Genomic DNA, 26,543 nt, shown 5'->3' with positions numbered 1-26,543 from the left:
AATGTAACACAATTTAAGTGGTAGCATTTGTTTCATTCATTTTATCATGATTGAATATAATATAGTATATAATTATAATATTCAATCACTCCAATGATCAAATCTGTAGACAATGTGTTGATATCAATATGATCTTTGTTAGGTCAAATTGTTTAAAAGTGATTACCCAAACCATATACTGTAAATATCAGTGGTGGAGATAGTATTCAGATCCCTTACTGCAGTAAAAGTACTAATACTAACATGTGAGATTACTCCACTACAAGTAAAAGTCCTGCATTCAAAACTTACTGAAGTAAAAGTACAAATCAGCATCAAAATGTACTTAAAGTATAAAAAGTAAAAGTACTAGTTATGCATAATGGACCCACTCAGAATGTTGAATATATTTCAAATATATTATTAGATTATTATTATTGATGCATTTATGTAAGCAGTGGTTTATTTTCTCAAGCCAGGGCTCATTTTAACCACTAAATATACCGTTATGTGGTTTAATTAAATAAAATATCCACTCACTTTAAATTAATCATGTTTTTTATGTTAAATCTCGACCTGAAAAGTAACTAAAGCTGTCAGATAAATGTAGTGAGGTACAAAAAAAGTACAATATTTACAATATATATAATAATTATATAACTGTGCTTCATTCATTTTTCGTTATATTAATTATTCACATACTAATCCATATTACACACATTTCGTCATATCATATATGTAGACATCATTACACAATCTACGCACATAATACATATCATATTGTATATACATTCATTCTACATCATATACACTAAATATACAGATGTTCCTTTTTTGTTTAGAAGGAGATGGCATTTATTGGGCTTAAAAATGCAAAAAAAAAAAATGAAATAATAAAATAAAAAGTGAGAATCAACACAATTTTTGCGTTTTCTGTCCCGATCATCTCCATCTAAACAGCCTTAAGTTAATAAAGATATTGTAACCCTTATTTCTTGTCGGGGTAGCGTTCTCCAGTCTGATGAGCGGGCTACAAGATAACTCAACATTTATTCCATCATCTTCTTTAATAACTTCACAGGTCACAGCACAAGAGAAACCCCGCCAAACTACCACATCCCTCACCTATACTTGTCCCCCAAAACAAGGGCAGGTAGGAACTAATTCACTTTGGCAAGGGGACAAGTAATATCAACTTAAATATAACACATGAAAATGAATACATAAATTATAGTGAAAGTGCCATAAATAATAATGAAATAATTATTGTATATAATAATAACCTAAATGATTAAAATAACCCCAAACTTATTTTTTTGGTTAAGTAAGGTTAATTGGACGTCCTGCTTAAATTCAGCGCCGCTCTCGGCCCTTTGGCTAAGATCAAGTCTAGTATCTGTTCTCATCAGTTTAATAAAAAAATAAATAAATAAATTCAGCGCCGCAATTTCAAAATCTTGATGTGTCTTTGGCATCAGCACTCTGACACATATTTGTAAAAATGGAAGAAGATGCTTTAAGGTTGAATCTCCACGATTTATCAAGTAAAAGCCACAAAGTGGATTAAACCTGAATATTTAACTGATCCTGGCTGAATTTGGTCGCTACTTAGTTTCATAAAAGCAGCGGAGCATAATTCATCATGGAAATATGTTCTGTGATCTTTTTTTTTTAGTACAGTACAATAACAGTTATTTATAAATAACAATAACGGATAATAGCGGACTTTCGGTCCCTGTAAACACAATAAAGAAACGTATAACTTTCTGAATGGAATAGTTGCACATAGTACATCATCATCTGCATATAAATTAATTAACAATAACTTTAGCGACTGAGACGGCATTAATTAACTTAACCGGCAATGTATCAAGATGACGTTTATTATCTTTAGCTTAATATTCTGGCATTTGTTTATGTTTTTGCTTGACTTTGAACACACGTTTTGTAAGTTATGTAACAACATTCAGTGTAAACTGTAAATACTTCTATATTTAAATTCATATTGCGCCGCCGGCGTCGCTGTTTCTACGTTCGCCATTTTTAAATCTCCCGGTAGACCAGTGTGCGCAAGGCATTATGGGTAGTCGGAGCGCACGGAGGAAATGCACATGCATCCTCGGAATTTGGGCAGAAGAAGGACTCTGTCCTCTGGAGCAGCTGTTCTCAACCTTGGGGTCGGGACCCCAATTGGGGTCGCGAGATGATTTCTGGGGGTCGCCAAATCATTTTGGAAGTCAGCTCTGTCTCCACTGTGTTAAAGTGTTCATGTGTTAATGTGTTTTAGTCTTTTTGGTCACTTAATGGGTTTTTTGGTCATTTTGTGGGGTTTTTTTTAGTCATTTTGTGTCTTTTTTTTGTCATTTTGTGTCTTTATTTTGTCATTTTGTGTCTTTTTTTTGGTCAATTTGTGTCTTTTTTGGTCATTTTTTCCCTTTTTTTGGTAATTTTGTGTCTTTTTAGTCATTTTGTGTCTTTTCTGGTCATTTTGTGTCTTTTTTGGTAATTTTGTGGTCAATTTGTGTCTTTTTTGTCATTTTGTGTCTGTTTTTTAGTCATTTTGTGTCCGTTTTTAGTCATTTTGTGTATTTGTTTGGTCAATTTGTGTCTTTTTTGGTCATTTTTTTCCCTTTTTTTGGTCTTTTTTTTTTTTTTTTGTCATTTTGTGTCTTTTTGGTCATTTTGTGTCTTTGCTGGTCATTTTGTGTCTTTTTTTTTGGTAATTTTGTGGTCAATTTGTGTCTTTTTGTCATTTTGTTTCCTTTTTTTGGTCATTTTGTGTCTTTTTTTGGTCATTTTGTGTCTTTTTTTAGTCATTTTGTGTATTTTTTTGGTAATTTTGTGTCTTTTTGGGCATTTTGTTTCCTTTTCTTGGTCATTTTGTTTCTTTTTTGGCTGATCTGAACTGTGCGTGTGAGATTGTGTTCAGTGAGTGGGGGTCGCGGACAACATGCATGTTAAATTGGGGGTCGCGACTCAAAAAGGTTGAGAACTACTGCTCTGGAGCATCCTGGACATTGGGACAGTCCTTCGGCTGATGTCGATGACGTAGTGTCCTTCAAATCAGCCGTTTGAGCATCCTTCCTTGACATTGGGACACAGCCCTGGTCTGCTCCTTGTATCAGAAACAAGATGGCGACACAAGATGGCGACTAGTGTTACGATGAACTCGATGCCTCAAACAGGAAGTCACTACGTCCATTATTCATATACAGTCTATGGTCTAAGCTCCCTACAGGCCCTGGCCCTGAGATGTCTGCGTCTGCCACCAGTTGATTGAATTGAAAGTGCAGCCGCTTCAACACCAAAGTGTATGTTTGTTTAAGATTATCTCCGCAGCCGTAAAGTTTAAAAACCAGGCACAGTTTAGCAATTCCGGTACACTTATAAACTCTTTCCTCATGAGGACTGGAGAAGATTGGAGAGCAAGTGTGAAATTGTAAATTGCGACAGCTGGGTTTGATGTCGAATTCCACAGAAAAAGAAAAAGTCATAATCTTGGACTCAGACTCCTTCTCTCCCTTCAGAGCGCCGGGCTTTGCCTATAAATAATCTGAGCGCTCATTCGCTGAGGCCGCCCGCCGCCTCGCCATCGAAAACAGCTGCGAGGAGAAACACCCCCCCCCCCCCCCCCCCCCCCCCCCCCCCCGCGTCCCCCCTCCTCCTCTTTCCTTCTTTGTTTCTTTTTAATTGACTTTTTAACAAGGCTGTGTTCAAGTTGACCAGCTACACCCTTTCATTACCGGCCAACGCTCACACACACACACACACACAGGATCCTCTCCTATTGGCGGAGGTGGGAAACTCATTAAAAAATGTGTGTGTGGACATAAAAAGCTCCTGTTTCTGACTCGATGAGCTCTGAGCAGAGCAGCATAAATGAACAACATGTTTCTATGCATGATAATGCCGACCTGACGCTTTCTGTCAGCGGAGGTCAAACTGTCTAATGTGTTCTGACTGAGGTGGAAACAGCCTCTTGACTGGATTCGGGGTAAATTATTTCAACCATTGTAATAAAGTGTTAGTTAGAAGCTGCAGAGGGAGCATCGCTGGCCACGGTGAACAAACACTGAAGGAACTGCTTTATTATAGAATATGAGCAATAGAAAATAGTAAAATAAAGATTGACATTTCACATGTTGGTGATGTTTTCACTGAATCCAGTGGTGGTTCTACACAGGGGCCTCCAGGGGCCACTGCCCCTGTGTAGAAGCCCTTGGCCCCTGCTGTGGCCCCTGTGTCAAATTAATAATAAAATGATCAATTTATAACGATGAACAATGGAACAATTCTAACCTTCTACAATCTCATTGTACAGAAAAAAGGAACCCAGAATGTGTACATTGTATAATAGTTTAATTGTGCAATAAAATATTGTGTGTGTGTGTGCGTGTGTGTGTGTGTGTGTGTGTGTGTGTGTGTGTGTGTATATAGATCATTCTGACTGTACTGCACTTTCAAAATAAAAAAGTGATTGTGCACAAGAATGAGAAATGTCATTGTCATACAAAAAAAACTGTTATTGTTGGCGAGTCTCATTATTTAAATCAATGTATTTGTATCTTCCAAATATACTTAAATTATGTTTAAATAAGCTAAAATAAAGATTTTGAATGCTTAAATATCATCTTTTTACATTTTTAATGTGCTAATGTGCCCCTCAGATTAAACACTGGCCCCTCCTTGGCCCCCACAGTAAAATTAGTCTAGAACCACCACTGACTGAATCATTTAGAACTGTTTTAGAACTGTATATATATTTATATATTTTTATGTCTTGTAAATTTGTAATTTGATATTTCTTTTCACTAGTGCAAAAAATCTGCCTCATTTTATTTGTTTTTCTTCTTTTTAGGAGGATTATTGACCTGTTAAATATTTCAAAAGAAGAAAAAAAATGATTTTTTTGGCAAGACAACTCACAAAAACATCATGAAAATGTTATATTTTACCTAAAACCTGTGTTTCTTCCAGTTTATGACAGAAAAAAAGTAAAAGTTTTGTGCTATTCTTTGATTTACGGTAATTAAAAGCATCTAATACAGTGATATACAATTTTTCATTTTATGCCCTATTTCTGATGTATTTGACAGTGTTTTACTGTTATTTCCTCAAACCTTTTTTACAGTGTACCTATAACACCGTACAGAGCCGGCCCAAGGCATAACGAACTAAGCGACTGCTTAGGGCCCCGTGGCCACTAGGGGGCCCCCAAGAGCAATTAACAAAAAATATGTAAATATTTTGTTTAATATTTTGCATGCATGAGTGACACTTTCTATATGATCAAAGATATATTATTGTACAAAAATACAATTTTATGTCAACAACGCCAAGATAAAAGGAATGTTTTCACGTTTTTCAAAAATAATAAACCAGATGACACTTTTACAGTAAAAATAATGCTTTACCATTTGGATTATTGTGTAAATCAACCCCAAGTCACTCTATAGTTGAATGTGATACACTTTTAGATTAAAAAACACATGTGACACCCTGGACATCATTCATTCATTGGTATCATTTGTATCATTATTGCATTGGTATTATTTATGTAATTAACCCTATAAAGCCAAGTGTATCATATTTGATACACAAGTTGTTGAGACCTCTACATCATCAGTCTGATATATTTTTTCCCTGAAAAACCTGATGTATACATGTGTTGGAGATTTAAAAAAACAACAACTGAGCAACAAATTGCACAAAAATACCAGATGTAGCAAAAATGATACAGGTTCATTGCTGGGTGAAAACTTCATATCAGCAGATAAATATTTTTTTTCTTGCATATTTGAATTAAATGTTAAAAGGAAAGTCTTAATAGGATAAAAATGTTCGGTTTTATGTTTTTCTTAGTTCAAGAAAAACAAACTGTGAGCAAGAAATTGTACAAAAAGACCTGATGTATCAAATATGATACAAATTAGAATTCATATATGCAAATTTATTTATTTATTTTTGTCAGCAGGTTCAATAAATACTCAAGTTTTTAAAAAATATAATTTTCTGGCTATTATTTTATGGTTCAGGCTTTATAGGGTTAAATGTGTAAAGACATATCAGGCTGACAATAGCATCATGTAAACAACACTGCAAGAGCCGCAAGGAGTTTATAGTAGGTGTGTGAATGATCAACAATCAATATTATTGGCAGAAATAGAGGGCCCTAAAATTGAATTTTGCTTCGGGCCCCATGGAGGCTGGGGCCGGCTCTGACACAGTAAACCTGCAACTTTACACATTAGCTGCTCCAAGTGGCATCAGCAGATAAAAGTATGAAAGGTGTTTGAACTTCAGTAACCCTAAACCCTGCAGCTAGCATCAGTAAACTGCTCACAGCTCCACCTGGCTGCTCTGTGACACTTTATGATACCAAACGATACCAAAGGGACCGGCAGGCATACGGCCTAACACCAGCCAGTCCGGCTTTCTCTATTTCACTGTGAAGTTTTAATTCCTCCTTTCCAGCAGGCAGAGAAGATTTCACACCAGTCACCGCACCTGACACCAGAATTTCATTTTGGCAAATAGCATAAATGTGCGCCACCCACGGAGGAGTGATGATGGGAGTCTCTTCTCTGTCGCTGCTTCGCTTTGTGCTGCAGCCTGATAACACCGGAGCTAGTATCAAGCCTCATGCAGGTTTCATTAAGAAGCAATGTGCTAAATTTAAATAACTGGGAGCTTTTATGATCCTAAATGTCATTTTTATGGCTAAATGTACCTGCTATCACTCTGAGTATTTCTTGGACATTTTTTTACGGTGGCCCTGAGAGCTCACAGCGCTGCAATTTAAGAAAACACATGCAAATACACAAAACATAAGAAAATTGAGAAAACATCTTCATCAATTTGACAACACAAGCGCAGCATCAAGAAAACGTGCTGCAAAGACCACAGCACAACTCAATTAGAAAAAAAGACACAAAATTATTTAAAAAAAGACAAAAATGACCCAAAAAAGACACAAAATTACCAAAAAAGACACAAAATTATTTAAAAAAAGACAAAATGACCCAAAAAAGACACAAAATTACCAAAAAAGACACAAAATTACAAAAAAAAGACAAAATTACCCAAAAAAGTAATTAAAGGGACCTTCCACACCCAACAAGTATTTTAAAAAGACACAAAATTACAAAAAAAGACACAAAATTACAAAAAAAAGAGTAAAACAAGAAAACGTTCTGCAAAGACCACAACACAACTCAATAAGAAAAAAGAGCTGCAAGTAGACCACAACACAACAGAAGTGTTTCCAGAGGACACTTAAAAGTGATGCACACGTCTAGCCAGTGATTGATAGCATGCCAACATTAGCCGGTGATTGATAGCATGCTAACGTGAGCCGGCAATGGATAGCGTGCTAGCGTTAGCGGGCTAGCAAGACCAAGACCAACATGGTGCTGTTGTTGAGAGATCAACTAAAACATGTATCATTCATTTATTTGATTTGTTTAACTGCAATGTGATTGATACAGGCTAGCGGGCTAACGCTAGCAGGCTAACGCTATATATCACATCATAACATGAAATTATCATTATGTTAAACACACAAGAAGATTGAGAAAACATCTTCATCAATTTGACAACAAAAACGCAGCATTTAGAAAACGCGCTGCAAAGACCACAACACAATAATGAAAAAGTGTTGCAAATAGACCACAACACAACAGAAGTGTTTCCAGAGGACACTTAAAAGTGATGCACATGTCTGGACACGCTTGATATTATCATGTTATTTCAAGATAATGATATTTTCATGTTATGATGTGATATATAGCGTTAGCCCGCTAGCGTTAGCCCGCTAGCCTGTATCAATCACATTGCAGTTAAACAAATCAAATAAATGAATGATACATGTTTTAGTTGATCTTTGTCAACAGCACCATGTTGGTCTTGGTCTTGCTAGCCCGCTAACGCTAGCACGTTATCCACTGCCGGCTAACGCTAGCACGATATCAATCACCAGCTAATGTTAGCATGCTATCGATCACTGGCTAGACGTGTGCATCACTTTTAAGTGTCCTCTGGAAACTTAAACACTTCTGTTGTGTTGTGGTCTTTGCAGCACGTTTTCTTGTTTTACTCTTTTTTTAGTAATTTTGTGTCTTTTTTGGTAATTTTGTGTCTGTTTTGGTAATTTTGTGTCATTTTAAAATACTTGTTGGGTGTGGAGGGTCCCTTTAATTACTTTTTTGGGTAATTTTGTCTTTTTTTTTGTAATTTTGTATCTTCTTTAGTAATTTTGTGTCATTTTTGGTAATTTTGTGTCTTTTTTGGGTCATTTTGTCTTTTTTTTAAATAATTTTGTGTCTTTATTTTTTGTCTTTTTTTCTAATTGTGTCGTGTTGTGGTCTTTGCAGCACGTTTTCTTAATGCTGCGCTTGTGTTGTCAAATTGATGAAAATGTTTTGCTTTGCTTGTGTTTTGTGTATTTGCATGTGTTTTCTTAAGTTGCAGTTGCTGTGAGCTCTCAGAGCCACTGTAAAGTTTTCCTCCTACTGCATTCTGATGAAGCAGAGTAACACTCCAGCTATTTGACACATTAATGTGAAATTAGCTGACCGCCCCTGACTGCTGATGTGCTAAATATACAAAAATCCTATTTTAAAGGAAGTGTTCTGAAAAGTTGCAAGTGTTCAAAATAAAAGCAATCAAGCACAAAAGCAATTGAAATGGCTTTCAAGTAGTGATTGTGAGAGGTTGTTTATTCCCATTTCTCTTTTCTTTCTTCCTGCTCTTCAGTTTGGCTTATTTACCTGTTTTAGCTGCCACAAGGCTGGCGGATTAGCAAGCACCCCGAGGGGTAAGTTGTTCACTTTACAGAGGACTTGAGGGGGACTGAGCTGATGTTATCGCTCCTCTGAAGTCTCTGCTCTCCCTTTGAACACACTTTATCTTCACATCTTTGTACTCGCCTGCAAATGGAGCAACACACAGGGGCTGCTTTGAAATGAATTAGCAATAGGAAGGTGCCCGAGTCACTTGTGAAGCATACTTAATTTGTATAACATAAATTAATGTTCTAAAAATAAGGACCTCATTCATCGTGGGAGAGAGCTGGAAACAATGAAATCCAGACAGTGATGAGGGGCGACATTGAAAAATTAGCAGAGTCAAAATGTCACCTTGCCCCCTGAAGTGCCGCAGCCAAGCAACCGTGAAAAAAAAGTACAGAAAAAGAAGATGAATGAACGAAAGAAAGAGGTGCGAAGCATCCAACGCCGGCTGGGATTCCAGCTGACGGAGAAAACGAGAAATAAAGACTGACAGACTTCAAGGGAGCTCGGAGAGACCTTCTTGCTTTAGTCTGGTCCCTCTTGCCCCTTTCTGCTAAAGCTGGAAATAGCAATTGTGTGACACTCGGCTCCTGGGGGCCCCGGCTGCTGTAAGCCGGCAGTAAAACGCGCTGCTTTCTGCCGTGGCTGTGCTCTCTGACTGTTGTTGTTGTTTGGCTGAGGAGGATCAGAGCGGGGACTCGGGGCTCGGCTGTACACCCAGAGGAGAGCAGATCTCATATTCCAGAGTGAAATGCCTTCTGGCACTGTTCCGCCAGCCCTTGATTTGAATAGACAAGAGCTGCTGGGGAGGTTTGAGGGATAAAAGAGGCTGAGGGACAGAAGTGACTGGAGCTGCAAGAACAGACACAGAGTCTATATTATGCCGTATCAGCACTCGCACATATGGAGGAACGAAGGGAAGTGACAGTAAAAAAGAGGATGTGTGTCTTGTTAGGCTGTATATAGAATATATCACACATATAATGTGTCTGGAGTGATTCTTCTTGTTGGGTTTTCTCCCATATACTCCCATGTCAGAATTAAGAACCTGGTCTCACAGGAATCCGTGAACTAGCCACGGATTCGCTTAACTCAAAATCCGTGGAATAGCCACGGAATCACTCAAATTTCCGTGAAACTGACACGGATTTGGCTACAATGCAAGTTAATGACAGTCATATCCCGTGGCTATTCCATGGATATTTGTTCCTATTGGTTTGTTCCAAGTCACGTGACTTTCAAGGTCCCGGCGGTCAGAACAAAAAACATGGCGGACAGTTCTCTCATTTTTAGAGAAAAAAATCAATATTTTAACTTCGTTTCTGCATAAAAATGGATTTTGATCACATTTCTAGCGAGAAATATATGTTTAATTTTCTAAATATTCACTCAGTAAATGTACATAATCACTTTGTATGTTGGAATAGGATTCCACGGATTTTGCGTTAAGCAAATCCGTGGCTATTTCACGGATTCCTGTGAGACCATGTTGGAATTATTTAGTCCTCTAGAGACCAGGGGTGTCAAACTGGCGGCCCACGGGCCAATTGTGGCCCTCATGACGATATTTTGTGGCCCCCACCTTGATATGAAAGTTTAATGTGAGTTTTATATGAATGGAACTTTACTGTGTTGTGTGTGGAAGGTCCCTTTATTTATTTTTGTTTGGGTAATTTTGTGTCTTTTTTGGTCATTTTGTGTCTGTTTTGGTCATTTTGTGTCTTTTTAAAATACTTTTTGTATGTGGAAGGTCCCTTTAATTACTTTTTTTTTTGGTAATTTTGTCTTTTTTTTTTGTAATTTTGTGTCTTTTTTGGTAATTGTGTGTCCTTTTTTTTTTTTTGTAATTTTGTCTTTTTTAGTATTTTTGTGTCTTTTTTGGTAATTCTGTGTCTTTTCTTGGTCATTTTGTGTCTTATCTTGAGCTGATTTTGAGCTAAATTTCCGTGCTGTGGGATAAATAAAGTCAGACCTTATCTTAACTTATCTTATCTTATGTGTCTTTATTAAGTTTGAGAAACAAAACTACATGGTAATGCTTAGGAAAACATACCTGCGGATCTGAGGTATTTAAGAAAGTTAGAGTAGTTACAAAGAACATGATGTAGCTACTAATGGAAGTTAATGGTCATTGTAGTTATTTTAAATTACATAATTTAGTTTACTTGTTTATTTTAGTTCATGGCTAATACAAACACCAGTCTCCTGGGTTTATTCCTTGTCATTTGTTGACCAATTCACCACCAATTTCGCCACCCTAAACGGACTTTGTAGTTCTTTATACTTTGTAACCTCATTTATCTTTTAGACTCTGTAACCTCACTTCCGCTTAGGCTTCCAATATAATCAATACAGCCACTAGAAGGCTCGCCTAGCAATAAATGGCATTATGGATCATTATAAACTGCTGCACAACCCAAAAACCAAACATGCGACCCTCCAGGATAATGTAACAATACTTTTCATGATTGCTCAAACAGCCAAAAGGAACACAGAATCCAAAGTTTAATTACCATAAGCACAGCATGTACCAGCATTTGAAGCTTGGTGAAAGGATGTTTGGAGTTACTACGTACCTGGTAGACAAGCTATTACCTTTTTGTTTGTTTATCAAAAGGACCAGACATTTTCCAACACAGTTTTAAATCTTTTGTGCTGATGATTCAACGGGGGAGAGTTTATCCAAGCTGTTGAAATGTTCAAACTCTGTCAGTCACCTCACGTTCTCTGTGGGAAAAAAGAGTTTAATGTTGAGAACCAGGCCAGACAAAGAGCAGCTAGCACTTAGCAGCTCTAAAGCCGAGCACAAGCTGTACAAACTCATCATTCCTCATACCAGCAGTTCCATCAAACACTGTTCCTGTCTCTAAAGCTCTCAGTGAAAGATCAAACCAGTATTTCCAGTACCTGTGCACCTAAATGCAGCTTTGAGAAACAGATTTTTCATAAATGAATACATGTTTCTTCCCATGCTTTTCTCACTTGTTGTAACTTATTTATTATGTGAACCCATGGGGGTCCAGACACATAAGTAGAGATTTATACCAGAAAAGATTAGTTATGTTTTTGTTTTGTATTTTAGTTTATTTGACAATATCATGAGAGGTTATAATAAAAAAATAACACCACTGAATGGATCTTATTATACCAATAAGTATTGGTGAGTAGTGGCCTGCTCCACCTTCTAGTCGGTAATTAAGTGGTTACTTTTAGTTGAAAGGTCGCTGTTTTGTTTTCTAAGGTGAGGGGGGAAAGTTCCCTGGTTAGGCATTATAAAAGTTTGTGTAAAAAGTAAAATAAAAGCGTGGAAATGCTGAAAGTGAGGATGGCGTAACTACCGGACGTGACATAGTTATAATGTAAAAACGAGACACACAGAGGTTAATGTGTTAACATTGTTTACTTTTGTTTTCACATCAGACACAAACCCTTGTCAGGTGTAAGTCCTAAGCGTCAACCTCATCAGGTTTAACTCGATGAGGAGGGTGGGTGGTCACTAGGGATGGGCATCGATTTTCGAATATTCGAATAATCATTAAATCATATAAAATCGAATAGTTCATCATATCTGGAAGAAAAAAAAGTTTTATTACTGGAGCCTTCCACACGGGGGCAGAGTGTCCAGTGCTCGTTGTAAACAAACAGAGATCTCTAAGTGAACACCTCCTCCTACAGAGCTAACTGTAGCTAACTGATGCTAAAGGCGGCTCTTCTTAACGAGCCGGCTCGTCAGCGGCTCGCTAAGAAGAGTAAGAAGGAGTCGCTGGATTTGTCATTTGGCATTGATACGCTACTTACTACTCTTGTAGCTGTAACAAGCAGCGCCGCTAGCATCAGTTAGCCGCTAGCATCAGTTAGCCACTAGCATCAGTTAGCCGCTAGCATCAGTTAGCCGCTAGCTTTAGCTAATGACCGAATTTCCCAACAAAGAAATAAGAGTTATCAGAACTATTGTCCCTTGTTGTGAACCCCAACTTAAAGATATAAGTAACAACAACTCACCAACTTGTTTTTGAGCAGACAACTGGCTTCCTTTGTTGTGCTAACTTACATTATTGCCCTAAATGTCAATAATTTATATTTCCAAGTTTTACCAACTTAAATCACTGTTTTAGGCCAAAAAAATACAAGTTGGCTTTTTTGCAGTGTGAGCATGACAAAGCAAATATCTAAAATGATGGTGCTAAGATAATATGGTATTTTTGCAGTGTGTTTGTTGGTGCAGGCTGAAACACTGTTAACGTCCTGTCTTCTTTCTGCAGAGCAGCGAGAGGCCATCCAGCATGAAGCTCTACTTCACTCTGACACCTTTCACACATGCCGACACCAACAGTTTTTAAAATAAGCTCTGAATTCATAGCCCTGATCTCACCTCAGGTTTTTTATATCCTTTTCTTTTCATCGCCTCAAAGGATTAATCAGAGGCTTTTAGAATGCAGCGGCGAATAAGCAGACATGTCTCTTTCTCCTCCCTTTGACCTGAATGCAGCAGCAAACCTTCCTTCCCCTTTTGTAGCGAGACTGCCACGAGAGCACGTCAAACATGTGCCCTCTGCACCCGAGGCAATGAAAAATAAATCAACAAACAAATGAATAAGTAATCACAACGGGGGGAAAAAACAAGGAGCCTTTAAAATATGTGTAAAAACCACATTCATCTGAACGCTTCTTATGTTCTTCAGCCTTTTGTGTTTGTCATAATCCAACGAGTATTTTGGGAAACATGTTGGTTTCTGGGTCCCTGATCTCATTAGATTTATGCTTATTGTTCTTTTTCCGATCAAGCAAGATGTAAAAAGGGCTTTAGTGTGTTGGATTTGTGTATGGTATTGTTGGCTATATTATAAGCATCCCTCCCTGCAGGCTTCTTGCATTTGAGCCAGAGATATAGAGCTAAAAACACAACATTGCTACGGGCTGATATCTTGGCTGCAAGAATTGAATGAAAATGTGTTTTTTTTTTAATCCTGCAAAAGGAGACACCTTGATGTTTTAGAAATAGCTTCATAGTGATGAGAGCTCAGAGGCATCATCCAGATGGTCGCACCTGTGTGCACAGCTGTGTTGTAAATATCTGCGTATTTAATAGAAAAATAACCACAAAGATACTCATTCAGTAGGCAATAAGGTTATCTTTGAAATACTATAAAAGGGCTGTGTCATCATTTAAACAGTAAACCATTCAGTGTGTAATTAATCACTGCAGATGCTGCAGGGGGGGAAATGAAGAAGACAACTCCTGCATCTTATTGAACAAACAAACACACAAACAAAATGACCACAAAATGACACTAAATGACCAAAAAAACTCAAAATGACCAAAAAAAGACACTAAATGACAAAAAAAAGACACAAAATGACCCAAAAAAGACACAAAATGACCCAAAAAAGACACAAAATGACCAAGAAGACACTTAATGACCAAAAAAAGACACTAAATGACCAAAATGACCAAAAAAAGACTCAAAATGACCAAAAAAAGACTCAAAATGACCAAAAAAAAAGACACAAAATGACCCAAAAAAGAAACAAAATGACAAAAAAAGACATTAAATGACCAAAAAGACTAAAACACATTAACACATGAACACTTTAACACAGTGGAGACAGAGCTGACTTCCAAAATGATTTGGCGACCCCCAGAAATCATCTCGCGACCCCAATTGGGGTCCCGACCCCAAGGTTGAGAATAGCTGCCCTTAAGGTATATTGCAGAAATGTCATCTATAGGCCTAATGGATGGAATTTAACTTGGTTGCTAAAAGTTGCACTTTGGGCAATTTGCATAATTAGCATAATAAGCCAATAAAGTTAAGACACCACAGGTGAATAGGGTAAAAAAAAAAAAAAAATAGATATCACCATGAAACTTTCTCAGTTGATTACTTATGTTAAGATGAGAAAAAAATGCTTTGCATGTTTTTTGTATTTTAATGTTTACATATGCAAATGAGGCCATATCTCATCAAATATGCGCTCATTTGCATACAGACAAAATCAAATCATGTGATAAAGTCACACTGCAGATGCTGCAGGGGGGAAAAAAATGAAGAAGACAACTCCTGCATCTTATTGAACAAACAAACACACAAACAAACAAAATGACCAAAAAAGACTCAAAATGACCACAAAATGACACGAAATGACCAAAAAAATTCAAAATGACCAAAAAAAAGACACTAAATGACCAAAAAAAGACACAAAATGACCCAAAAAAGACACAAAATGACCAAGAAGACACTTAATGACCAAAAAAAGACACTAAATGACCAAAAAAAGACACAAAATGACCCAAAAAAGACACAAAATGACCAAGAAGACACTTAATGACCAAAAAGAAGACACAAAATGACCAAAAAAAGACACAAAATGACCCAAAAAAGACACAAAATGACCAAGAAGACACTTAATGACCAAAAAAAGACACTAAATGACCAAAAAGACTCAAAATGACCAAAAAAAGACTCAAAATGACCAAAAAAAGGACACAAAATGACCCAAAAAAGACACAAAATGACCCAAAAAAGACACAAAATGACAAAAAAAAAGACATAAAATGACCAAAATGACCAAAAAAAGACTCAAAATGACCAAAAAAAAGACACAAAATGATTCAAAAAGAAACAAAATGACCCAAAAAAAAGACATTAAATGACCAAAAAGACTAAAACACATGAACAGAAATCAGATCATGTGATAAAGTCACACTGCAGATGCTGCAGGGGGGGAAAAATGAAGAAGACAACTCCTGCATCTTATTGAACAAACAAACACACAAACAAACAAAATGACCAAAAAAGACTCAAAATGACCACAAAATGACACTAAATGACCAAAAAAAGACACTAAATGACCTAAAAAAGAAACAAAATGACCCAAAAAAGACACAAAATGACCCAAAAAAGACACAAAATGACCAAAAAAGACACTAAATGACCAAGAAGACACTTAATGACCAAAAAAAGACACTAAATGACCAAAATGACCAAAAAAAGACTCAAAATGACCAAAAAAAAGACACAAAAAGACCCAAAAAAGACACAAAATGACCAAAAAGACACTAAATGACCAAAAAGACTCAAAATGACCAAAAAAAGACTCAAAATGACCCAAAAAAGGACCCAAAATGACCCAAAAAAGACACAAAATGACCCAAAAAAGACACAAAATGACAAAAAAAGACACAAAATGACCAAGAAGACACTTAATGACCAAAAAAAGACACTAAATGACCCAAAAAAGAAACAAAATGACCCAAAAAAGACACAAAATGACCCAAAAAAGACACAAAATGACAAAAAAAGACACAAAATGACCAAAATGACCAAAAAAAGACACTAAATGACCAAAAAAAAGACACAAAATGACCAAAAAAAAGACACAAAATGACCAAAAAAAGACACTAAATGACCAAAAAGACTCCAAATGATAAAAAAAAAGACTCAAAATGACCAAAAAAAGACTCAAAATGACCAAAAAAAGGACACAAAATGACCCAAAAAAGACACAAAATGACCCAAAAAAGACACGAAATGACCAAGAAGACACTTAATGACCAAAAAAAGACACTAAATGACCCAAAAAAGAAACAAAATGACCAAAAAAAGACACTAAATGACCAAAATGACTCAAAATGACCAAAAAAAGACACTAAATGACCAAAAAAAAGACACAAAATGACCAAAAAAAAGACACAAAATGACCCAAAAAAGAAACAAAATGACCCAAAAAAGAGACAAAATGACCCAAAAAAAAGACATTAAATGACCAAAAAGACTAAAACACATGAACAGAAATCAGATGACAACTCCTGCATCTTATTGAACAAACAAACACACAAACAAACAAAATGACCAAAAAAGACTCAAAATGACCACAAAATGACACTAAATGACCAAAAAAAGACACTAAATGACCTAAAAAAGAAACAAAATGACCCAAAAAAGACACAAAATGACCCAAAAAAGACACAAAATGACCAAAAAAGACACTAAATGACCAAGAAGACACTTAATGACCAAAAAAAGACACTAAATGACCAAAATGACCAAAAAAAGACTCAAAATGACCAAAAAAAGACACAAAATGACCCAAAAAAGACACAAAATGACCAAAAAGACACTAAATGACCAAAAAGACTCAAAATGACCAAAAAAAGACTCAAAATGACCCAAAAAAGGACCCAAAATGACCCAAAAAAGACACAAAATGACCCAAAAAAGACACAAAATGACAAAAAAAGACACAAAATGACCAAGAAGACACTTAATGACCAAAAAAAGACACTAAATGACCCAAAAAAGAAACAAAATGACCCAAAAAAGACACAAAATGACCCAAAAAAGACACAAAATGACAAAAAAAGACACAAAATGACCAAAATGACCAAAAAAAGACACTAAATGACCAAAAAAAAGACACAAAATGACCAAAAAAAAGACACAAAATGACCAAAAAAAGACACTAAATGACCAAAAAGACTCCAAATGATAAAAAAAAAGACTCAAAATGACCAAAAAAAGACTCAAAATGACCAAAAAAAGGACACAAAATGACCCAAAAAAGACACAAAATGACCCAAAAAAGACACGAAATGACCAAGAAGACACTTAATGACCAAAAAAAGACACTAAATGACCCAAAAAAGAAACAAAATGACCAAAAAAAGACACTAAATGACCAAAATGACTCAAAATGACCAAAAAAAGACACTAAATGACCAAAAAAAAGACACAAAATGACCAAAAAAAAGACACAAAATGACCCAAAAAAGAAACAAAATGACCCAAAAAAGAGACAAAATGACCCAAAAAAAAGACATTAAATGACCAAAAAGACTAAAACACATGAACAGAAATCAGATGACAACTCCTGCATCTTATTGAACAAACAAACACACAAACAAACAAAATGACCAAAAAAGACTCAAAATGACCACAAAATGACACTAAATGACCAAAAAAAGACACTAAATGACCTAAAAAAGAAACAAAATGACCCAAAAAAGACACAAAATGACCCAAAAAAGACACAAAATGACCAAAAAAGACACTAAATGACCAAGAAGACACTTAATGACCAAAAAAAGACACTAAATGACCAAAATGACCAAAAAAAGACTCAAAATGACCAAAAAAAGACACAAAATGACCCAAAAAAGACACAAAATGACCAAAAAGACACTAAATGACCAAAAAGACTCAAAATGACCAAAAAAAGACTCAAAATGACCAAAAAAAGGACCCAAACTGACCCAAAAAAGACACAAAATGACCCAAAAAAGACACAAAATGACAAAAAAAGACACAAAATGACCAAGAAGACACTTAATGACCAAAAAAAGACACTAAATGACCCAAAAAAGAAACAAAATGACCCAAAAAAGACACAAAATGACCCAAAAAAGACACAAAATGACAAAAAAAGACACAAAATGACCAAAATTACCAAAAAAAGACACTAAATGACCAAAAAAAAGACACAAAATGACCAAAAAAAAGACACAAAATGACCAAAAAAAGACACTAAATGACCAAAAAGACTCCAAACGATAAAAAAAAAGACTCAAAATGACCAAAAAAAGACTCAAAATGACCAAAAAAAGGACACAAAATGACCCAAAAAAGACACAAAATGACCCAAAAAAGACACGAAATGACCAAGAAGACACTTAATGACCAAAAAAAGACACTAAATGACCCAAAAAAGAAACAAAATGACCAAAAAAAGACACTAAATGACCAAAATGACTCAAAATGACCAAAAAAAGACACTAAATGACCAAAAAAAAGACACAAAATGACCAAAAAAAAGACACAAAATGACCCAAAAAAAGAAACAAAATGACCCAAAAAAGAAACAAAATGACCCAAAAAAAAGACATTAAATGACCAAAAAGACTAAAACACATGAACAGAAATCAGATCATGTGATAAAGTCTCACTGCAGATGCTGCAGGGGGGGAAAAAATGAAGAAGACAACTCCTGCATCTTATTGAGACGTATCACGTTCACTGACCCATGCTGTTTATAGCTTATGTGTACCTGGTGAGCCATGTCAGTCAACTTCTAATGTGCATTAGGTTTCTGCTTCTAATGTTGACACGGAGGTCATTAATTCACATCAAGGACATGTCGGTAATGGAGTTGTAACGCGCAAATACAGTGGCTGTTAGTTTGCAAACAGCTTAGCAAGCAGCAAACGTTCCTTGTGCTTTGATTCGATGCTAAGTGCTTCATCAATCACAATCCCAGACAGATCATTAGAGGCTTCTAGGATGACAAGAGCAGCCAAAACATCTACAGCAGATTGCTCCAGACCACCCCTCAAACCTTTAATTACGCCCGAGGTTGGCAGTTATCAAAGACATGCGGTGATAAGTGACTCACTCAATAGTAGCCATTAGTTAAAGCAACTTGTTAGTGTCAAGGGTTTTAAATGACTCGCCTTGCATAATACAAGTAGTATATCAGAACCAAAGCAACATGTGCTTTTTCTTAGAACAGAAAACGTGTAGTGCTCAAAATGCTGAGGGCCATTGAGAAAACTGTGCTTCACTATGCACAATTTAATAAGAAGGCTTTAATTTAGCTGGTTTTGGCCTCAGATTTAAGTGATTTTTTTAATGTTTTATAATCGGGATGACTCCCATTGCCAGAGTCAAACACCAGCACTTTGTCTAAAGATGCACCATCACCATTTAGCATCTGTATGAGAAGTTTTCAACAAACTCCAATGTAAACCCATTCGCAGCAGTAAGCAAGTGCTCTTAAAGTCAGGCGGCGTAGTATAAAGAGCAAGAAAGTCCGCATAGGGAGGAAGTCGGGGTGGATTCATGAGTCAAACACACTGCAAAAAAAGAAAAGTTGTGTGAAGTCAAAATTTCAAGGCAACAAACTTCGATAAAATTTTAAGTTGGACAATTAAACTAAATATTTTAAGTTTTGTTTTTGAGTTTGCTCAACTCTGAATTCTTATAATTTTACATTGTCATAACTTTTAATCCTTACTTCTGCACGGTTGTAACGCCGCTATGAAATGTCAGCTAATGTTGCGACCACAATTTTGAGTTAGCATTGATACGCTAATGGCTACTCTTGTAGCTGTAACAAGCAGCACTGCTAGCATTAGTTAGCCGCTAGCATCAGTTAGCTGCAAGCATCAGTTAGCCGCTAGCATCAGTTAGCCGCTAGCTTTCGCTAATGACCGAATTTCACCGCTTTCCCTCATTTCCCAACAAAGAAATAAGAGTTATCAGAACTCATAACTTACATTATTGCCCTAAATGTCAATAATTTATATTTCCACGTTTTACCAACTTAAATCACTGTTTTAGGCCAAAAAATACAAGTTGGCTTTTTTTGCAGTGCACAGAGGAGTTTTATCCAGAAAACTGCTGTTCAGTCAACTTCATCTCAAATAAATAAAGGATATAAATGTGAATTTGTTCAGTGTGTTCAGTATAAGAAAAACATGGCCTTCTGTCCATTCTGCCCACACTGTCCTGCGCTGCTTTTGGCCTCAGATTTAAGTGACAGATTTTCGTAATCGGGATGACTCTCATTGCCAGGTCGTAGAACACAAACACTTTGTCAGGGTCCTCGGCATCTGATACCAAGTTTTCAATAAGCTCCAATGTAAACCCATTCACAGCAATATTACCAAGTGCTCTGGAAGTCAGGCGGCGTAGTATAAAGAGCAAGAAAATCCAAATAGGGAGGATGTCAGGGTGGATTCATGAGTCAAACATACACGATTTTTATCCAGAAAACTGTTGTTTGTGTCCCAAAGTCAGCATTAGCTTATTTATATACTCTGTTACAAGCGTTCCTTTATAGTAAAAGACACCTTAAGAAACTGTTCATATTGAATTATGGCTACATTTTGCTAACCGAGCTAGCTAGCTAATGTTAGCATTAGCTGATGTCATACGGCTTCCCATCCTTGCTGTGCATGCACTGGTTCCAAAAGAAAAAAAACATAATGGTGACAGCCAAATGCTAATCATTATACAGACTATAGTGTGATTAAGTTGGATGGGTGTATTAGCATGATCCTCAACTGCAACATTCCCATTCCTACCCACTGCTAATTGTAGCATGCTAAGCTAAATTAAGCTTTAACAAAGCACATTAACATGCTAAATTAAAATGGTGACCACAGTAAACATAATACCTCTAAACATCAGCATGTATGCATTGTGAGCATGTTAGCATTCTGAAGTTAGCATCGCCATTTGAAACAGGTAGAGCCTCATAGAGCTGCTAGCATGGCTCTGGATTCTTATTCAAGGATAACACAATTTACACCAGCATGTTCATTATGGCTCTGACATATAAACAGTAACAATAACAAAAGGATACATTTTCTGTCGCAGTGTTATTTTAGCATTTTTATTATGATAAATAAATCCCATGATATGAACAAGGCAACACTGGATTATCCTACAAAAAGGATGGTGTGTGGTGCAGTCACAGCTTGAGTACTGTATAAAATCGTATGCCTACAGAACCATAAAAGAATCATATCGTTGCATTTTTTGCAATGATATGAGCTTCAGGGGGTTTGTGGATGAAAAAAAATATCCTTATCCTTAAACAACCCATTGCTCTGCTGACTGCAGCTCAACATTAGACACTTTGCTGCTCCTCTGCAAAACAACAAACATGCTCAGTCAACTTCGCCTCAAATAAATAAAGCCTATAAATGGGAATTTGTTCAGTGTGTACTCTGATATTGTAAGCAAAACATGCCCTTCTGTCCTTCCTGCCCACCTGTTTAATGGAAACACTGTGCTGCGCCAATGTAACACCTTGGGAATGATTGCTAACGTGTGTGTGTGTGTGTGTGTGTGTGTGTGTCATGGCGGTGGAGCGAGGACGCTTGAGCCGAGTCATTTTCTTCCAGATGAGCGGCTGGGTGATACATACCGGAGCAGACAGGTGTAGGCCAGGGTCAGGAGGTAACTGTCAAAGGCCCTTCACCTGTGTGTGAACCCGACAGAAGGAGATCCTAGAAAGAACTCGTCTAGACACATTTCCTCCCTCATGAGTTACTCTGGAGTCCAAGTGCCCCCTGGTGAGCAGAAGGGAGAAAAGTCCCTATATGCAAGATGAGTTATTAGTCTAGTTGTAATTTCTTCAACCCAGAAATGTTGAGTACCCTAGAGCAGGAGTTGTCAACCTTTTTGAGTCGCGACCCCCAATTTAACATGCATGTTGGCCACGACCCCCGCTCACTGGACACAATCTCACGCGCACAGTTCAGATCACCCAAAAAAGACACAAAATGACCACAAAATGACCAAAAAAAGACACTAAATGACACAAAAAAAGACACAAAATGACCCAAAAAAGAAACAAAATGACCAAAAAAAGACAAAATGACCAAGGAGACACTTAATGACCAAAAAAAGACACAAAATGACCAAGAAGACACTTAATGACCAAAAAAAGACACTAAATGACCAAAAAAAGACACTAAATGACCCAAAAAAGACACAAAATGACCGGAAAAAGACAATGACCCAAAAAAGACACAAAATAACCAAAAAGACACTTAATGACCAAAAAAAGACACAAAATGACCAAAAAAAGACACTAAATGACCTGAAAAAGACACAAAATGACCAAAAAAGGAAACAAAATGACCAAAAAAGACTCAAAATGACCCAAAAAAGACACTAAATGACCCAAAAAAGACACAAAATGACCAAGAAGACACTTAATGACCAAAAAAAGACACAAAATGACCCAAAAAAGACACAAAATGACCAAAAAGACTAAAACACATTAACACATGAACACTTTAACACAGTGGAGACAGAGCTGACTTCCAAAATGATTTGGCGACCCCCAGAAATCATCTTGCAAATTGCCCAAAGTGCAACTTTTAGCAACCAAGTTGAATTCCATCCATAGATGACATTTCTGCAATAAAACTTTAGGGTACTCAACATTTCTGGGTTTACTATTGGGCCTATATTGGGGCTATATGGGGGATTTAGCACTGCCTTTATCATCACACAGAACTTCTGAACAGTACACACATTGAAAATAATACAATTTTCCAGTCTAGTTATGATATGAAACCCCAAATAACCAGTGTACTACACTACTCATATAAATATTCAACATATTTTCCATATAGCCCACAGCTATATGCCCCTCGCCCATGCTCTGTTCTGGATATAGATCCAATGTAGCATCAACGACTTCTTGCCTCGGGAGAGTTATGGTGCTTATTCCAGCAGACAGAGCCGCGGAGATCACATGAATATCAGATCCCAGTGGAGCTGTAGCTTTGGCTGCTGTTTAAAGCCTAATCAATGAAAGAAACATGACCCAAATCCATCTGTTGTGTACGGGATGACAAGATGTTTCTGGGAAAAACTGCATGATTCAGGAAAGAGATAACATGTGGAAAACATATATGCATTTATGATTTAACGACTTCATTTAACACCTGAGTAAATTGTTGAACAGAGGAGAGGCAAAATGCAACAGCAGCTCCCTGGATTTGAGCTTGCTGACTATGGAGATTTGACTGATTTAGCTGCAGGCACAGGCTACCTTCAATGTCCAAAGCCATTAGTGATTCCTGTACTACTAAAGCGCTGCTCCAGGGTTCCCATTTCCTTGCATTAATGTCTACCTTCCACCACAGCAAATCAAAGCTTATTCTAATGCCTCGGCCTATCTTGGTGTACTCCTCAAATAGCCCAGGTGAGAGGGGCTCGGGGGGCTTTTAGTTAGCCAGGATGAAATGGAGAGAGACTGAGAAACATGCCACTTTTCTGGTACATTTGAAAGCAGAACAATTTATTATCAAGAACAAGAATATCAAACAAGAGAGAGGGGAAAAAAGTTCATCAGTTTCATAAACTTGTTTTCGCTGCAATTTGATCACTTAAACGCTTCCAGCACAGAGAGAATGACTTATTAAGCTTGGAGATTCTTCCATTTTATCTTTACGCCTCTAGTTACAGTTTCTCATATTTTTTTTTTTGCCTTATCATGTAAATATAGAACTGCTCTGCTGAAACCGGAGATCACAACAGTAGTTATAAGAGGCTATTCAAAGGGGTTTTTAAATGTCTAAATGTAAAGTGCTTTATGGCCCCTTTTTGTCCTCATCACAGACAAGGTAGCGGCTCCCTTGAGTCTGGTTTGTGATCTGGGGGGTGACTTATTGCCAGTCGAAGGTGCGCCTCACCAGCCTGAAGAAGGTTCGGTTGTGTTCCTGCAGGTATGAGCGGAGCTGCTGCAGGACGGTGCTGTTGACGGCGGGGTGAGGACGTCCTTTAGACTCGTGCAGGCATCGCTCCCGCCCGTCGCTCCTGATGCAGTAAAACCCCTTGGTCTGGTTGAAGTAGAAGTTGGAGGATACTATCCTTGGGGGCAAGTTGAGAAAGCGCTCCACCTTCTGCAGCTCCGGCAACGGGTCTCGGATCAGGGCGTCTCCGTCTACGATGTGGATCTGCTCCAGGGGGAAGTGGCGCAGCCAGTTGCGCATGTGCACGTCGTACAGGCTCCTCTGGATGGCCTTGTAGCGGATGTTCAGGGCTCCGTTGCGCACCAGCAGGTTCTCGATGGCTTGCACCGGCTTGTGGTTCTCCAGCCGGTTGAAGTACACCTGGGTGTAGTCGGAGATGACCCGCTCGGCCGGGTCCCGCAAGATCAGCAGCAGCTTTATGGACGAGTTCATGGCGCAGATGCGTTCAGGTGCGAGGGCGGATGTGAAGTAACCCGGAGTTTTCTCCACCGTGATCTGGTGCGGGTACGAGTACGGCATCAGGTCCCGGTACCACTCAAAACCCTTGCCGTAGTTCTCATCCCAGTCGAAGAAGTGCACCTCGGTGGCAGCAGCAGCAACCTCAGGGTGGATGTCCAGCATCTCCAACAGAGCTCTGGTTCCCCCCTTACGGACCCCGATAATGATGCTATGCGGGGCTCTTTTGCTAGTCCCTGGGGGTGGAGCTGTAGATGCATCTCCAGAGACGTTGGCTCCAGGATCGAGGTCCACGGGGTCCAGTGTGATGTCAAATCCCGTCTGGACGAACTCAGGAGGGGCAGCGTACGTCTGCAGAACCAGCAGGAAGGCGGACGCCAGGAAACAAGCCATGGTGATGGTGTGAATTTGATTGGCGACGAGACGGAAGCAATAAAAAGGAGACAATGGTTTAGCCGTGGACCAGATCTGTCTCTCTGAGCTCAGCGATAACAAGAGCAGTAAGAAGAAGTGCAGTCTTTGTCTGCCATTGAATATGAACCGGAGGAGAAGGAGAAATCATCGGCAGTCCACAGCACATCTGTAGGGAAGAACAAAGACAAAAAAAAAGAAGAAAAGGCTTTTAGATTTCAGGCATATAAAGCAGAATGAATGTCTGTATTATACCGGAATGGCACTTTCCTCATTCCCCTGAAAAAGCAATCCAGCCATAGATACAATCCATGTCTGTTATAAGTGTATCATCTCAAAAGGATAATCTCAATTCATCTTTCTTTGAGTCTCTTTTCATCTTCCCTCTTCCCATCTGCTTTCTCCTCTAACTCTATAAAGTCACTTTCAATTGGTACTGTAATTTCTCCGGCTGAGAAACATTTAGCCAGACAGCTTGTTAGTTAGAAAATGTGTCTGAGATATGCAAGTGTGGCTGAAGGCCAGAAGACAGGGCCAGAGTGCTCCGTCTTCCTTCTCTGGGTCAGATCCACACCCCCGATCGATGCCCGACCGGAGCATCCAAATCAGGCATTTGGCGACTTATAAAGACAAATTTATTTCAGGAAATCAGATGAGTTCTCACTTCTCGGTGACTTTGATTTCCTATACGTGCCAAGAAAGATCAATACTAGGGCAATGAAACTCAGCAAACACAAGGAGAAGGATTTAGAGCATTAAAATAGACTTATAGTGTTGCTGAAGAGCCCGTCATAGCCATGGGAAAATTAAAATTTGCTGCCTTGTCTTTTTTTTTTTTTTCCACTTTTTATCTTTTATTACAAGGGCTGTTAAATATTTTAATATTTATTTTAATTTTATTTTAATATAGACAAAAAATGACAAAAAAAAAAGACACAAAATGGCCCAAAAAAGAAACAACATGACAAAAAAGACACAAAATGACAAAAAAACCCACAAAATGACAAAAAAAGACACAAAATGACAAAAAAAGACACAAAATGACAAAAAAACCCCACAAAATGACAAAAAAAACACACAAAATGACCAAAAAAAACACACAAAATGACCAAAAAAACCCCACAAAATGACCAACAAGACACAAAATGACCAACAAGACACAAAATGACCAAAAAGACACAAAATGACCAAAAAAAGACACTTAATGACCAAAAAAAGACACTAAATGACCAAAAAGACTCAAAATGACCAAAAAGACACTAAATGACCAAAAAAGACACAAAATGACCCAAAAAAGACACAAAATGGCCCAAAAAAGACACAAAATGACCAAGAAGACACTTAATGACCAAAAAAAGACACTAAATTACCAAAAAGACTCAAAATGACCAAAAAGACACAAAATGACCAAAAGACACAAAATGACCCAAAAAAGACACAAAATGACCCAAAAAAGAAACAATGACCCAAAAAGACTCAAAATGATCAAAAAAAGACACAAAAAGGCCCAAAAAAGACACCAAATGACAAAAAAAACCCCACAAAATGACCAAATAAAGACACAAAATGACTTAAAAAGACATTAAGTGACCAAAAAGACTAAAACACATTAACACATGAACACTTTAACACAG

General features: G+C 37.5%; 1 protein-coding gene and 1 pseudogene across 3 annotated transcripts in view; one reads left to right on the top strand and one right to left on the bottom strand.

Annotated features, from left to right (window-relative positions):
* The first annotated feature begins 1,334 nt into the window (after positions 1-1,334).
* Positions 1,335-1,551, top strand: LOC131958811 (U2 spliceosomal RNA; annotated as a pseudogene).
* Positions 1,552-23,693: 22,142 nt separating this feature from the next.
* hs3st1l1 (heparan sulfate (glucosamine) 3-O-sulfotransferase 1-like1) overlaps positions 23,694-26,543 on the bottom strand; it is an 81,446-nt gene continuing 78,596 nt past the window's right edge. For all 3 annotated transcript variants that reach the window (XM_059358893.1, XM_059358892.1, XM_059358894.1), the window contains one exon: positions 23,694-25,078. In XM_059358893.1, coding sequence (XP_059214876.1) covers positions 23,956-24,891 — 936 coding nt within the window. In that variant the 5' untranslated portion in view covers positions 24,892-25,078 and the 3' untranslated portion in view covers positions 23,694-23,955. The remainder of the gene's footprint in view (positions 25,079-26,543) is intronic.

This window comes from Centropristis striata, chromosome 20 (assembly GCF_030273125.1).
Source record: "Centropristis striata isolate RG_2023a ecotype Rhode Island chromosome 20, C.striata_1.0, whole genome shotgun sequence".
Classification (NCBI taxonomy): domain Eukaryota; kingdom Metazoa; phylum Chordata; class Actinopteri; order Perciformes; family Serranidae; genus Centropristis; species Centropristis striata.
This window is presented reverse-complemented; position numbering and strand designations above follow the sequence as displayed.